The following is a 16,891-nucleotide window of genomic DNA, read 5'->3' on the forward strand; positions in this document are numbered from 1 at the left end:
CATGTATGCCCATATGCTTGCCCAATGATAACTTAAATGTACTTAAAGTTGGCGAATCTACTACTGTTGCAGGCAAAGCATTCCATACCCTTACTATTCTCTGAGTAAAGAAACTACCTCTGACATCTGTCCTATATCACCCCTCAATTTAAAGCTATGCTCTTGGAAAAAGGCTCTCCCTGTCCACCCTATCTAACCGTCTGATTATCTTATATGTCTCTATTAAGTCACCTCTCAACCTTCTTCTCTCTAACAAAAACAGCCTCAAGTCCCTCAGCCTTTCCTCGTAAGACCTTCTCTCCATACCAGGCAACATCCTAGTAAATCTCCTCTGCACCCTTTCCAAAGCTTCCACATCCTTCTTATACTGCGGTGACCAGAACTATACACAATACTCCAAGTGCGGCCGCACCAGAGTTTTGTACAGCTGTAGCATAACCTCATGGTTCCGGAACTCAATCCCTCTATTAATAAAAGCTAAAACACTGTATGCCTTCTTAACAACTCTGTCAACCTGGGTGGCAACTTTCAAGGATCTGTGTACCTTGACACCGAGATCTCTCTGCTCATCTACACTACCAAGAATCTTACCATTAGCCCAGTACTTTGCATTCCGATTACTCTGACCAAAGTGAATCACCTCACACTTGTCCGCATTAAACTCCATTTGCCACCTCTCAGCCCAGCTCTGCAGCTTATCTATGTCTCTCTGTAACCTACAACATCCTTCGTCACTATCCACAACTCCACCGACCTTAGTGTGGTCTGGAAACTTACTAACCCACCCTTCTACACCCTCATCCAGGTCATTAATAAAAATGACAAACAGCAGTGGACCCAACACTGGGTACACCACTGGTAACTGGAGTCCAGGATGAACATTTCCCATCAACCACCACCCTCCGTCTTCTTTCAGACAGCCAATTACTGATCCAAACTGCTCTATCTCCCACAATCCCATCCTTCCGCATTTCATACAATAGCCTACTGTGGGGAACCTTATCGAATGCCTTGCTGAAATCTAGATACACCACATCAACCGGTTTACTCTCATCTACCTGCTTGGTCACCTTCTCAAAGAACTCAATAAGGTTTGTGAGGCACAACCTACCCTTCACAAAACCGTGCTCACTATCCCGAATCAAATTATTTTTTTCTAGATGATTATAAATCCTATCTCTTATAACCTTTTCCAACACTTTACCAACAAATGAAGTAAGGCTCACTGGTCTATAATTACCAGGGTTGTTTCTACTTCCCTTCTTGAACAGGGGAACCACATTTGCTATCCTCCAGTCTTCTGGCACTATTCCTGTAGACAATGATGATTTAAAGAACAATGCCAAAGGCTCGGCAAACTCCTCCCTGGCTTCCGAGAGGATCCTAGGATAAATCCCATCTGGCCCAGGGGACTTATCTATTTTCACACTCTTCAGGATTTCTAATACCTCTTCCTTATGAACCTCAATCACACCTAGTCTAGTAGCCTGTATCTCAGAAATCTCGACAACATTATCATTTTCTAGAGTGAATACTTCAAAAAATATTTATTAAGTGCTTCCCCTATCTCCTCTGACTCTACACACATCTTCCCACTACCGGTAGTTATGATAACCTATTGAAGGAGCATCACTCTGAAAGCTGGTGCTTCCTGTTCTACTATAACCTGGCATTGTGTAATTTTTAACTTTGTCAACTTTATTGTATGAGAGGTCTATTCAAAAGTCTGATAACAGAAGGGAAGAAGCTGTTCTTAAATCTGTTTGTACGTTGTTTCAAACTTTCGTATCTTCTGCCCAATGGAAGTGGATGGAAGACAGTATGTGCAGACTGCGAGGGATCTTTGATTATGATGATTGTTTTCCTGATGCAGCGGGAAGTACAGATGGAGTCATAGAGTCATAGAGATGTACAGCATGGAAACAGACCCTTCAGTCCAACTCATCCATGCCAACCAGATATCAAAATCCAATCTAGTCCCACCTGCCAGTACCTGGCTGATATCCCTCCAAACCCTTCCTATTCATATACCCATCCAGATGCCTCTTAAATGTTACAATTGTAGTAGCCCCCACCATTTCCTCTGGCAGCTCATCCATACACGTACCACCGTCTGAGTGAAAACATTGCCTCTTAGGTCTCTTTTATATCTTTCCCTGCTCATCCTAAACCTATGCCCTTTAGTTCCGGACTCCTCCACCCCAGGGAAAATACTTTGTCTATTTACCCTATCCATGCTCCTCACCCCTCAGCCTCCGATGCTCCAGGGAAAACAGCCCTAGCCTATTCAACCTCTCCCTATAGCTCAGATCCTCCAACCCTGACAACATACTTGTAAATCTTTTCTGAACCCTTTCAAGTTTCCCAACATCTTTCCGATAGGAAGGAGACCAGAATTGCATGCAATATTCCAACAGTGGCCTAGCCAATGTCCTGTACAGCCGCAACATGACCTCTCAACTCCTGTACTCAATACTCTGACCAACAAAGGAAAGCATACCAAATGCCTTCTTCACTATCCTATCTACCTCTGACTCCACTTTCAAGGAGCTATGAACCTGGACTCCAAAGTCTCTTTGTTCAGCAACACTCCCTGGGACCTTACCATTAAGTGCATAAGTCTTGCTAAGGTTTGCTTTCCCAAAATGCAGCACCTCACATTTATCTAAATTAAACTCCATCTGCCACTCCTCAGCCCATTGGCCCATCTGATCAAGATCCTGTTGTAATCTGAGGTAACCTTCTTCGCTGTCCACTACACCTCCAATTTTGGTGTCATCAGCAAACCTACTAACTATACCTCTTATGCTTGCATCCAAATCATTTATATAAATGATAAAAAGTAGTGGACCTAGCACCGATCCTTGTGGTGTATTTTGAGGTTGAGTCAATGGAAGGAAGGCTGGTTTGCAAGATGGACAGGGCTGTGTTCACAACTCTCTGTATTTTCTTGCGGTCTTTGGCCGAGCAGTTGCTAGATCAAGTTGTGATGCATCCGGATAGGATGCTTTCTATGGTGCATCTACAACAATTGGTAGGAGTCATTGTGATTGTGCTGAATTTCCTTGGCCTTCTGAGGAAGTCGAGGCATTTGTGTGCTTTCTTGAGTGTAGCATTAACTTGGATGGACCAGAATGGATTTTTAACTCCTAGGATATTTACTCCTAGGAACTTGGAGCTCTCAACCATCTCCACCTCAGCACCATTGATACAGATAGGAGAACGTCCTTCACTCTGCTTCCTGAAGTTGATGACCAGTCCTTTGTTTTGCTGACATTGAGAGAGAAATTGTTGTCTTAGCCATGCCTCTAAACTCTTTATCTCTTTCCTGCACTCTGTCTCATCATTGTTTGCAATTCAACCCACAACAGTGGTGCCATCAGCAAACTTGTAAATGGTTTTAGAGTAGAATTTGGCCGCAGAGTCCTGAGTTGAAAAGGAGCATAGCAGGGGCTCAGTACAAAGCCTTTCAGAGCACTGGTGTTGAGGATTATTGTGGAAGTGGTGGTGTTACCTGTTCTTACCAATTGCAGTCTGTGGGTCAGGAAGTTGAGGATCTAGTTGCAGAGGGGGGAAAGCAGAGTCCTAGGTCTCAGAGTTTGGAGATGTGTTTTGTTGGAATTGTGGTGTTGAAAATGGAACTATGTTCAATAAGTAGGATTCTGACATAGGTGCCTTGTTATCCAGATGTTCCAGGGATGACTATAAGGCCAATAAGATGATGTCTGCCATGGACCTATTGTGGCGTAAGCGAATTGTAGTGGAACAAGACAATCTGCGAGACTGGAATTGATATCCCAAAACTTCAAGAGAGTGAGGAGCCAGACTTGAGTATGGTGGCCATCACCAAGGAGAATGTGCTATAAAAATTGAATGGACTCGAGGTGGATAAATCACCTGGACTAGATGGGCTACACCCCAAAGTTCTAAGGAAGATAGCTGAAGAGATCGCAGAGGTGTTAATGGTGATCTTTCAGGAATTGCTAGAATCAGGGAGACATCTCAGAGAACTGGAAAATCACTAAAGAAACACCACTTTTTTAAAAAGGAAGCAAGGCAAAAGATGGAAAATTACGAACCCATTAGCCGAACTTCAGTCATGAGTAAGATTTTGGAAGGCAAAGTAAAGGATGAGATTTCTGAATACTTGGAAGTGTATGATAAAATAGGACAAAGTCAGCCTGGTTTCATCAAGGGAAGGTCATGCCTAACAAACCTGCTAGATTTTTTTTAGATTAGATTAGATTAGATTAGGTTACTTACAGTGTGGAAATAGGCCCTTAGGCCCAAAATGTCCACACCAACCCGCCGAAGCACAACCCACCCAGACCCATTTCCTTAAATTTTATCCCTTGACCTAACAGTACTGGCAATTTAGCATGGCCAATTCACCTAACCTGCACATTTTTGGACTGTGGGAAGAAACCAGAGCACCCAGAGGAAACCCACACAGACACGGAGAGAATGTGCAAACTCCACACAGTCAGTTGCCTGAGGCGGGAATGAAACCTGGGTCTCTGGTGCTGTGAGGCAGTAGTGCTAACCACTGTGCCACCATGCCGCCCATTTCTTTGAGGAAGTGACAAGCAGGTTGGACCAAGGAGAGCCAATGGATGTTATTGATCTGGACTTCAAGAAGGCCTTTGACAAGGTGCTACACAGGAAGCTACTGAGTAAGATAATGGCCCATGGTATCAGAGGCAAGGTGCTAGCATGGATGGAAGCTTGGCTGTCTGGTAGAAAGCAGACATTTGGGAATAAAGGGTCTTTCGCAGGCTGGTGACAAGTGGTGTTCCGCAATGCTCAGTGGTGGAAGCACAACTTTTAATTTTATATATTAATAATCTAGGTGAAGGAACTGAGGGCATTCTAGCTAAATTTACAAAGATAGGTAGAGAGACAGGTAGCATTGAGGAGGTGGGGAGGCTGCAGAAGGATTTGGACAGGTTAGAAGAGTGGGCAAAGAAGTGGCAGATGGAGTACAACATGGGATAATGTGAGGTCATGTACTTTAGTAGGAAGAATAGAGGCATAGACTATTTTCTAAATGGGGAGAAAATTCAGAAGTCTGAAGTGCAAAGAGACTTGGGAGTTCTAGTCAAGGACTCTCTCAAGGTAAACTTGCAGGTTGAGTCAGTAATTAGGAAGGCAAATGCAGTGATGGCATTTGTTTTGAGAGCAGGGATGTACTTCTGAGGCTCTATAAGAATCTCATCAGACCACATTTCAAGTATTGTGTGCAATTTCCATATCTAAGGAAAGATGTTCTGGTTCTGGAGTGTGTTCAGGGGAGGTTCACAAGAATGATCCCAAGAATGAAAAGCTTAACATATGAGAAATGTTTGAGGACTCTGGGTTCATACTCAATGGAGTCTAGAAGGATGAGAGGGGATCTAATTACAACATACAGAATACTGAATGGCCTGGACAGAGCGAACGTCTGGCAGATGTTTCCATTGGTAGGAGAGACTAGAACCCGAGGGCACAGTCTTAGAGTAAAGAGAAGACCTTTTCGAATGGAGATAAGGAGAAGCTTCTTCAGCCAGAGTAGTGAATCTATGGAATTCATTGCTACAGAAGGCTGTGGAGGCTAGTTCATTGAGTATGTTTAAGACAGGGATTAATAGGTTCCTGAGTCTCAAGGGGATTAAGGGTTACCGGGAGAAAGTAGGAGAATGAGGTTGAGAAACTTATTAGCTATGATTGAATGATGGAGCAGATTCGATGAGCTGAATGACCTAATTTCTGCTCCTAAATCCAATAGTCTTAAGTGTGCCATTGCTAAGCTCTTGAACCACTTCATCAAGATTGTCAATAGATAAAGATTAGACCAGCAGCTCCAGTATGCTGAACTCAATTCCAACTTCTCAATAGCTTTTCTTGCTGACATTAAGTAATTCAGCATAGATCATACCTGCATGACTGAACATTTCATCAGGTCAGTCTCCAATCAACAAACAAATGACCGTATATAATACCAGTCTTGGAAATTCCGGGATGGAGATGCTGTAAATTGAGTTCCATATGGGTTTGTATGTCTTATTTGTTGGTTTTCCCCGGAGGGATTTTGTGGAATGGAATTTTAATATTCTGTTCTCTCGTCATTTAGTCAGCATAAGGTCTGAGCACCAAGAACTCTTTGTAGCAATGTGAGCTGTGTGATTATGAATTGAGTACTGCTTTATCAACAATGATCTTTCTAACAGTGTCTATCACATGAGTAAATAGCACCTGAAATAAATGATTAGTAGTGATAAAAAGGTAAATTTTGATCTCTCTTTCAGTTATGTTGCACCAAATTAAGATTCTTCTTCATACAGTGCAAAAGGACCAGACATTTCATTACAATGTTACAAGGGAGTTATCCCAGTTAGCACTGATTAGCTGAATTTTTATGTCCAATATCTGAGAGTTCTATCAAGTTAGATGATGTGCTATTAGACTTTAATTAGACATGTCACTGTCAATAAAGTGACAAGCATTTTATGTCAGCCTCCTCTATTATTTCTGCACGTGTCTAACTTCAGCACATTGAACACTGTTCCTAACATTTGAGTTCCCCTTTCATGGATCCATAGTTTTCGTCAAATGCCCTGGAAAGGCAGATAAAATTTTAAAAAGACAGTCCAAAGGAAACTGATGGACAAGATTTCAATTCACAAAACGTTAACTCTCAACTGAGATAATTCAAAAATTAATTCATTTAAGGAGCATAACTAAAATAAAAATGCATGCTTCACTTTAAATAATAGATATCAGAGATGCTTCAAGAAATTACAAGCACTCACATCACTTCCTGCACCATTGTGGGAGTATATGCATTCTCATAGTCCTTGCAAATTGGCATCAACAATGTTGGGATTCCTTGCTTACTGCTCAATAATTTTGGCCTTTGAATCCCATTCACCACAGCCCTATTCCATCCAACACCACTCAACATGTCATTGAAATCAAAGCTTGTGTCTTCTGTTCTGATTCCAGCTGATTGTGTTACTGCTCGGGTCAGACTGCAGAGTGAAATCTGGCTTGGTAGACCATGTATGTTATTTCTTTTTGTTTACAGTAGAGATCAGGCTTAACATATTCACAAGAGGCTGCTAGTGTACTTTTAACGATAGAATGTAAATGTTTATTACATTCCAGAATTACAAAATTGATACTACATTTGACAAGAATGTAATGAAGAGTCAATCCTGTCTCCACATTAAAGATTGTTGCTCGGCCGACATAGCTATAATCAGATTCTTTTTGACAAATTGCTGTCTATTTGCTTGATGGTATTTCATTCAGTGAATGTCCATCCAAGACTGTTAGAATGAGAAGTTTTGCAGGATGTTTTCCTCTCTGGCACCCCGATAGCCTTTTATTTCTGGAGCTTTCTTCTCTCATGAATCTATGCACCTCAGGATTTCTCCCTGTCCTGACTGCTTAGAGACTACTAATAACAACCCCCCTGCTATTATGAGTTTCCTCCTATCCCAGCATATTTACTGCTGGCTCCTGCTGTCTCTCTCCATGGTGGTTAAACACGTCAGCAAAACTTCCTCACCTATTATTCCCTAAGTAGCTGATTGAAATCATATGACTTTTAGTAGATGTTGTTTTGAACTCAATGTTGAAAATGTCTTTCTGACCTATAACGAAGTCGTGTCTTTATAAATCTGGAAAAGTAAAATCCATCTTCCTCCTCTTTCGAAACCAAGTTCTCAAATAGTCATGGTATTATTATCATTAATAATCGTAATAATCGTAATAATAATAATAATAATAATCAGCTCACCACCTTCTCAAGGGCAACTAGGAATAAATGGTAAAAACAATGACTGCAGATGCTGGAAACCAGATTCTGGATCAGTGGTGCTGGAAGAGCACAGCAATTCAGGCAGCATCCGACGAGGTGCCCGCAAATGCTAGCCAGGCAGCGACACCCATTTCCCACAAATGAATAGAAAAACCCTTCATAACACGATCCACTATCTCTCATTTGAGTAACCACAGAGGTGCTGGGATAAAATCCCCTGAGTGTCACTTCTCTGAACTTTTAGAATGGTTTGGTGGACATTGGTAATGCTGTAACAGCAGTAATAGGTCTTATCCAATCAACAGGGAGGAGAAAATGAGGTCTGCAGATACTGGAGAGTGCTGATGAAAGGCTCTGGCCTGAAATATCGATTCTCCTGCTTCTCGGATGCTGCCTCACCTGTTGTGCTTTTCCAGCAACACACTCTCAATACTTATTCAATCAACAGTCCATTACCCTTCCTGTGTCCAGTCCTCTGTTCTTTCCGACTGTAAAACACACAGTAACACAACATCCTGTCTATACTCAGAGACCTGCTTCAAGACCAGGATCTATTTGAATGCTCCAAACCACAAAACTGTTCTATTCAGAGAGAACCTTTTTGTTTCTTCTTTACAACCATTTCTATTATCTACTGAATTGTCAAACAGAAAATATGGGTTGACTCCAAGCCTATTACACTTAGCTTTCTATTTAACATTTGCATCTTAGCTGTTCCTCTCCATGGCAACGTCAGGTTACATAGGTATTTCTTGGAGCTGAATGATGTCGCACCAATTAATCCAATTTCAGACTACCCCAGCCAACTTTGTTCTTAAAGGAATATTGTGCAAAAAAACCTTTTCAAATAAAATGTGGAGTTTAATTTAGATAAATGCGAGGTGCTACATTTTGGGAAGCAACTCAGAGCAGGACTTATACTCTTAGTAGTAAGGTCCTAGGGAATGTTGCTGAACAAAGAGGCCTTGGAGGCAGGTTCATAGTTCCTTGAAAGTAGAGTCACAGGTAGATAGGATAGTGAAGAAGGCATTTGGTATGTTTTCCTTTTCTTGGTCAGAGTCTTGAGTACAGGAGTTGGGAGGTCATGTTGTGGCTGTACAGGACATTGGTAAGGCCACTTTTGGAATATTGCATGCAGGTCTGGTCTCCTTCCTATCGGAAAGATGTTATGAAACTTGAAAGGGTTCAGAAGAGACTTACAAGGATGTTGCCAAGGTTGGAGGATTTGAGCTATAGGGAGAGGCTGAATAGGCTGGGGCTGTTTTCCCTGGAGCGTCGGAGGCTGAGGGGTGACCTCATAGAGATTTATAAAGTCATGAGGGGCATGGATAGGATAAATAGACAAAGGCTTTTCCCTAGGGTGGGGGAGTCTAGAACTAGAGGGCATAGGTTTAAGGTGAGAGGTGAAAGATAAAGAAGAGACCCAAGAGGCAACTTTTTCACACAGAGGATGGTATGTGTATGGAATGAGATGCCAGAGGAAGTGGTGGAAGCAGGTACAATTGCAACACTTAAAAGGCATCTGGATGGGTATATGAATCGGAAGGGAATAGAGGGATATGGGCCGGGTACTGGCAAATGGGACTAGATTAGGTTGGGATATCTGGTCGGCATGGACTAGTTGGACCGAAGGGTCTGTTTCCTGCTGTACATCTCTATGACTCTATGAGTCTTCACATATTTCATTCATCAGAGAATTATAGAATGGTTACTGCACAGTGGAGGGTGATTCAGTCTGCTGTATCTGTGCTAATTCGCTCGTTCCTCTCCACTCGTGTTCTCCTACCTTGTCACTGCCATTCTTTCTCAGATAATTCTCTTAGTCTGATATTTGATAATTCTCTTATCAATACTCTACCACACTCTTAAGCACTGAATTCCAGTTTCTAACCACTCTCTACTGTTAAGATTTGTTTACAGACTTTTTTGAAAAATAGAGATATCAAGCTGATCGTGTCCTTTTTTTTGGTGCAAGTTACATTGAGTTATTCAAAGGGATTCGCACCATGACTTTGAGAAGATTTTCTTGCCATATTTCACCAAATGTGCCTCACTGATGACATCTGCCCTTATGAAGGCCCTCACCTCGGATTCTTCCCCACTTTACCACACACCAATCCTGGAATGACATGACAGTCACTGGATATCTGCCAAAACACCAGCATCCCTTATGCCTGTGCCACCTTTACAACCCATTGTGTACCCAGAGAAGGCACTGTCAGTCGGAGCTACCTGGCATGGTTCTTAACATTTGCCCTGGACCTAGCAGACAGGGAGAAACTGTCACCCTGCTTTGTGTGTAGAGACCTGATAGATGGAGTGATGCAGACATAAGATGTCTTCCTCCTCTGGGAACAGCAGTGGACTGCTCACAACATGCCAACCTGGTCCGAGGATGCCATGTGGGGTCATGCATGGTCAGCTTCCTGAAGGAATGCCCAGCACTCCTCCACCCTACCAGTATCATTACTTTCTCTCTGATACCTCACACTCACTCTATGTCTGCCACTATAATCATATCCCACCAAGGCTTGTGCTCCACCACTCCTACTTTCACTTTTCTCATCTTCCTCAATTAGCTTCACCCACCACAATCTGTGACCCCACACCCTACATGCCCTTTGCACTGCCCACTCACTCAGGACATCTCCCCACATGCACCAAAAATTGCAGCTGTGCCCACCATATTTATATCCCTTAATACCTGCCTCTTTCTCATTCCAGGAGGAAAGCAGCCCTCAGTAAGGCAATAGGAGTTGAGATCATGGTAGGCTGCCTGATGTTTGGCTTCTCACTCCTTATGTGGAGAGGATCCTAACTTTAACCACTTTGAGAGGCTGACGGGCTGTGCCCAAGTCTCTGGATTAGTATTGGATCTGCCCTTGACTAACTGCGCCAAGTCCCCTGAGTGAAGACCATCCCTCTTGAGTTGGCGAAGGCGTGCTGACATCCATGAAAAGCTTCCGAGCTTTGTGTCTGCACTGATTGTACAGGCAAGACAGAAATAATACGAGCCTCATAGCTCAGGTTGAGGAGGCAAAGCATGCAAAGGCACAGCAAGGCAGGGATGCTGTGAATGTCCAGTTAGGCTCAAAATGAGTGAGCACTGTGGCAGCAAATGAACAGGCCAGAGATATAGTCTGTCCAGTGCTGGAGCTGGGTGTGTGGGTCTTGAGTACTATCCCCTTGCTGCAGCTTTACAATGATAGTTGACAGAGCAGCCCAAGGTGTTGCATTAAAGTGCAGAGGTGTTCTGTAATGGATCGAGATGTGCCATGAGAATTTATAGAGGCTGCCCATTTGTTGCATACCAATGTTTGTGGATGTGCGTGCATATGGCTGATGCCTATTGACTGCACCTTGAGATTTTGGTGCGCAGTGTCCAACATGGAGATCTTAAGAAGCAAGCAGTGAGTAGAAGTAGCCAGGAATCTGCTTTGATTTCTATGTAAAGGTTTCTTGACATTGAGCTTGTTTAGGGTGTTTGACAAGATAGGAAATAGAAGTCCAGTGAGGCAGGTTGTGCTGTTCACAAGGCATTTAACTAGAAATAATCCCCTTTAATTGGCAATTCTGATGCCTCGTGATTTGAGAACAGCATTAAAGATCGAGCAACATGCTCCTGATGTCAAGATAGGTCTCGTCAAACTTCTCTTCTGACTCTGCCACAAATCTCAGCAGCAGCCTTGCTGTTCAAACCAGTATAAGATTATGCACATTATTTTCCAGTAATTGAAAGAAAGAATCCTTTGTCAAGATTCCATGTTTCGCTATTTAAACTGACCCAATAACATCAACTAAGCGATGCTTGGTAAGCACCTTAGACTAAAGTGCAAAGAAGGTGCTTTAACTACTCAATGCAATCAAAGACCGCACATCACATTTTTCTACCATACAACACTTCTAATAGAGTTGTAGTCTTGTCTATGAAGTTCCAATCTCCTTCAGGCTTCCAACAGGATTTTCTCTCACTGGCCCCACCAAGTTGAATCTTTAAGATTCGTTTTTGTAAAAGTTTTGGCATTCAGTCTTTTTTTCAAAAAAGACATCCAGTCATAAGATAACTCCTTGATTTTCCACATGCCTTGTCTGTTCATCTTGGTGAAAAACAGTCCATTTCCTCTGCTTGACATATCAGTATTTACCTGCCATTTCAACCCACCACTGTGCTCCCTAGCCAACATCTCTGCCTGCTGCAGTACTTCAGCGAGTTTCAGTACAAGCTGGAAGAGTAGCCTCTCATCTTCCTTTTGGGGACACTGTAACCTCCAGGATTCAATACTGAGTTCAATAATTTTAAAACCTAAACACTTCACTCCATGTCCTTTGCAGCTCTCCCCTTGCCCCCAAACAGACCCTGTCATCACATGGGTTCCTTTCAGCACAGCCAGCCCATTTTCACCTCCTCATTCACCCCATCATGAGCTCTTTACCTTGCCTGACTTGCTATAATTCATACCACTGTCTGCCTAACTTTATGTCATTCTGAACTCCATCGCCACCTATCCCTTCATTCCTTTTCCCTCCCATCTCCTATCATCAGCATAAATATTGTCTATTCCAAGCTACTATCATTTCTGAAGAAGGGTCATCACTGGACCTAAAACGGTAACTCTGCTTTCTTTCAACAGATGCTGCCAGACTTGCTGAGTTTCTTCAGCAATCTCTGTTTATGTCATAGATCTTCAGCATTGCAATTCTTTGATTTGTTTTAGTATCATGTCTCAAAAACTTTATTGAGTTTTTTGAGGAAGTAGGATTGATGAGGGCAGAGCAGTAGATGTGATCTGTATGGACTTCAGTAAAGCAGTCAACAAGGTACCCCATGGGAGACTGGCTAGCAAGGTTAGATCGCATGGCATACTGGGAGAACTAGCCATTTGAATACAGAACTGCCTCAAAGGTAGAAGATAGAGAGTGGTTGTGGAGGATAGTTTTTCAGACTGGAGGCCTGTGACCAGTGGAGCGCCACAAGGATCAGTGCTGGGTCCACTACTTTTCGTCATTTATATAAATGATTTGGATGTGAGCATAAAAGGTATCGTTAATAAGTTTGCAGATGACGCCAATATTGGAGGTGTAGTGGACAGCAAAGAAGGTTACCTCAGATTACAAGAGGATCTTGATCAGATGGGTCAATGGGCTGAGGAGTGGCAGATGGAGTTTAATTTAGATAAATGTGAGGTGCTGCATTTTAGGAAAGCAAATCTTAGCAGGACTTACACACTTAATGGTATGATCCAATGAATGTTGCTGAACAAAGAGACCTTGGTTCAGTGCAGGTTCATAGTTCCTTGAAAGTAGAGTCTCAGGTAGATAGGATAATGAAGAAGGCATTTGGTTTGCTTTCCTTTATTGGTCAGAGTATTGAGTACAGGAGTTGGGAGGTTATGTTGAGGCTGTACAGGACATTGGTTAGGCCACTTTTGGAATATTGCGTGCAATTCTGGTCTCCTTCCTATCAGAAGGCTGTTGTGAAACTTGGAAGGGTCCAAAAAAGATTTACAAGTATATTGCCAGGGTTGAAGGATTTGAGTTATAGGGAAGGTTGAATAGGCTAAGGCTGTTTTCCTTGGCGTGTCGGAGGTTGAGGGGTGATCTTATAAAGGTTAATAGACTCATGAGTGGCATGGATAGGATGAATAGACAAAGTCTTTTCCCTGGGGGAGTCCAGAACTAGAAGGCATAGGTATAATGTGAGAGGGAAAAGGTATAAAAGAGACCTAAGGGGCAAGTTTTTCATGCAGAGAGTGGTACATGAGTGGAATGAGCTGCCAGAGGAAGTGTTGGAGGTTGGTACAATTGCAATATTTAAAAGGCATCTGAATGGGTATATGAACAGTTTGGAGGGATATGGGCTTGGTGCTGGTAGGTGGAATTGGGTTGGATTGCGTCATCTGGTCGTCATGGACAAGTTGGACCAAAGTGTCTGTTTCTGTGTTGTACATCTCTGTGACTCTATTTCCTTTTGATGTTATTCACCAAATCTCTGTGACCAATTGTGAGAGTCTATGAGTCAGTGTGCAGCAAGACCCGTTGTTTCCTCCTTTGTGTGCAGGTGTTAAAATTATCTCCTTATTTTCATTACATTTTAATCTAGATCTCTGTTCTGGTGCCAACCAGTCTCCAGACAGATTTCATAGTAGGCCACACTTCCTCTCCAAATTATTCCATTTTACCTTGAATTAAAGAACACATGTCTCCAGTGCCAATCCTTCTTCAACCATGAACAGTTTCTCCCTACCTGCATTGTAGAAACATCTCATGATTTTGAATTTGAATTTGAATTTTAAATTTCCTCATCACTTTCTCTTCTCCAGTCTGAGATTATGTATTTGCTTTCCGAAGAATGTTTACTTTCGCATTACAAGTAAAGCAACATACACGGTGCCATCATTTTCTACCCAAGCATTGGTTTGTGGACAACAATGTTGGAGTCTTGGCATGGTGAACATGGTCACCGGACAGCAAACATTGCAGCACTCTGCCTCACATTACACCATATTCCCTGGATGAGCACTCAGCCTGATTGAACCTTTACAGACAATCATCTGGTCAAAGTAGAAGCACCCATAGGCAGCATAAACACAAAATAATGGGTGTAATCGTGTATCACAAACTATTAGTGATTATCCTTATATTGCAGAAAATGACAAACCCAATAAACATTCTTTTTTAAAATGGTTTAATCACAAGTTAGGTGTTTGAGTGGTAATAGAGATACTAATTCAAACTGGCTCAAATCACTTTTATGACTTGAAGTATACAAAAACTTCAGTAGCAGAATTGAGCACCCGAAACATCCACGTTTAGCTTTGTTATTTTCTGCAATATAAGAACAATCACCACTCATTTGCGAGACACGCTAACACCCATGATCTGTACGTTGGCCAAATTTCGGCTGAGGTTCCTGAAATATGTGAAGTGATGACTGGGTTGTTACAAAATGCTAAAGTTACTTTGGTATCGAGTTTAGTCCATGTTATGTTGTGTTTATGTTATCTATAATTGCTTCTACTTCAATCAGGTGATTGCCTGTAAAGGCTCAATCAGTATCAAAAAGTGTGGCGCTGGAAAAGCACAGCAGCTCAGGCAGCATCCAAGTGGCAGGAGAGTTGACATTTCAGGCATAACCTCTTCATCAGGAATGTGGTGGGGGAAAGGGGCTGGGGGCAAGGGGTCTGAGAGATAAATGGGAGAGGGGTGGAGGTGGGGGAAGGTTGCTTGAAAGGTGATAAGTAGATGAAGGTGGGGGCTGCTGACCTACTGTGTCCGTTGCTCTTGATGTGGTCTCCTCTACATTGGCGACACAGGATGCCAACTTGCAGAATGGTTCAGAGAACATCTCCAGGACACACGCACCCAACAACCCCACCACCCTGTGGCTGACCACTTCAACTCTCCCTCCTACTCTGCCAAGGACATGCAAGTCCTGAGTTTCCTCCAACACCAAATCCAAGCTACCCAATGCCTGGAAGAAGAACACCTCATTTTCCACCAAGGGACCCTCCAACCAGCTAGCATCATTGTCTATTTCATCAGTTTCCTCATCTCCCCTCCCCCCACCTTATCCCGGATCTAACCCTCCATCTTGATCTACCTATCGCATTCCCAGCTAGCTTCTCCCCAGCCGCACACCAGTCCCATTTATCTCTCAGACCCCCCCACATTCATTTCTAATGAAGGGCTTATGCCTGAAGCATTGATTCTGTTGCTCCTCGGATGCTGCCTGACTGGCTGTGCTTTTCCAGCATCATATGTTTTGACACTGATCTCCAACATCTGCAGTCCTCATTTTCCACAAGGCTCAATCACTGTTTATCCAGGCAATATTGTGTGAGATGAGACAGAGTGCCGCAGTGTTTGCTGTTTAGTGAACTGTTCACCATATCTAGACTCCAACATTGTTGCCCACAAAACAATACTTGGGTAGGAAATTATGGCACCGTGTATGTTGCTTTACTTGTAATGTGAAAGTAAACATCCTTCGGAAAGCAAATGCGTATTCTCAGACTGGAGAAGAGAAAGTGATGAGGAAATTTAAAATTCAAAATAAAATAAGTTCATCACGACAAGCATTTGAAAACTCATAACAAAGAATTATCATTCACAATGTTGATAATCCTTTTTGAGACATTATTGAGGATAAATAAGTGCTTACACACTAATTAATGAATACAATGTCATGTGAGACATATGGTGTGTACTGGAAGGACAGAGTTGCTAGTTCTCTGACAAAACTGTGGATGCTGAAATCTAAAATAAAAGCAAAATTCTGCTAATACTCAGCAGGTCTGGTGTCATCTCTAAATAAAAACAGAGTTAACATTTCAGATCCATACCTTTCATCAGAACCCTTTAAAAACTAACGTGGTAAACAAATACTGGAAGACTGCATATGGTAACCTATTTAGTGTGCTGCTTAGGGACAAGACTACCATTGTGGGTTTGCTAGCCAACTCAGGAATAACCTGGTTTTCACTGCTAGTTTTGTAGCAGAAATATACATTCAAGAACGAACATTACAACTGGCTCCATGAACTGCTACGTTATTTTCCAATCCTGTATGCTCCTAGATTTTCACTTATTCTTTTTATGTGTCCACATAAATGTGTTTTATGAAATAAGTAGGAGAAGATCTTTTCCTTTTACAACATGAAAATGTCTTTTCAATTTATTCTCTTTATAGAAAGGTAATCATGAAATTCGAGAGATTAGACAGTTCCACTTTACCAGCTGGCCTGATCATGGAGTACCATGCTATGCGACGGGGTTATTGGGATTTGTAAGACAAGTAAAGTTCCTGAACCCAGCTGATGTTGGTCCTGTTATAGTACATTGCAGGTATGTCATTGTCACAGTACGCATTTTATTCATCACTTGGCATGCAAGTGTTCCATTTGTTACTTAGTTAATGCTTATCACCATTTTTGTACTGTTTGCAGTAAACTTGCAACTCCATTGAGGATTAACATTACTGCAGCAAATAGAAAAACTAAAAATGTCTTGAATGTCTCTGAATAGTGTTGTATTTTGATGCAGTTAGAAAAAAACATATAATCTCATTATCTCAATGAGCATTATCATTGG

General features: G+C 42.2%; 1 protein-coding gene across 7 annotated transcripts in view; it reads left to right on the top strand.

Moving 5' to 3' along the window:
- Positions 1-16,891, top strand: part of ptprt (protein tyrosine phosphatase receptor type T) — a 1,424,809-nt gene that overhangs the window by 1,373,612 nt on the left and 34,306 nt on the right. For all 7 annotated transcript variants that reach the window (XM_043710562.2, XM_043710557.2, XM_043710558.2 and 4 more), the window contains one exon: positions 16,491-16,645. In XM_043710562.2, the coding sequence (XP_043566497.1) occupies positions 16,491-16,645 (155 nt within the window). The remainder of the gene's footprint in view (positions 1-16,490; positions 16,646-16,891) is intronic.

Source organism: Chiloscyllium plagiosum, unplaced genomic scaffold (assembly GCF_037043375.1).
Source record: "Chiloscyllium plagiosum isolate Xiang-an unplaced genomic scaffold, Cpla_swu_hap1 HiC_scaffold_15, whole genome shotgun sequence".
Taxonomy (NCBI): Eukaryota; Metazoa; Chordata; class Chondrichthyes; order Orectolobiformes; family Hemiscylliidae; genus Chiloscyllium; species Chiloscyllium plagiosum.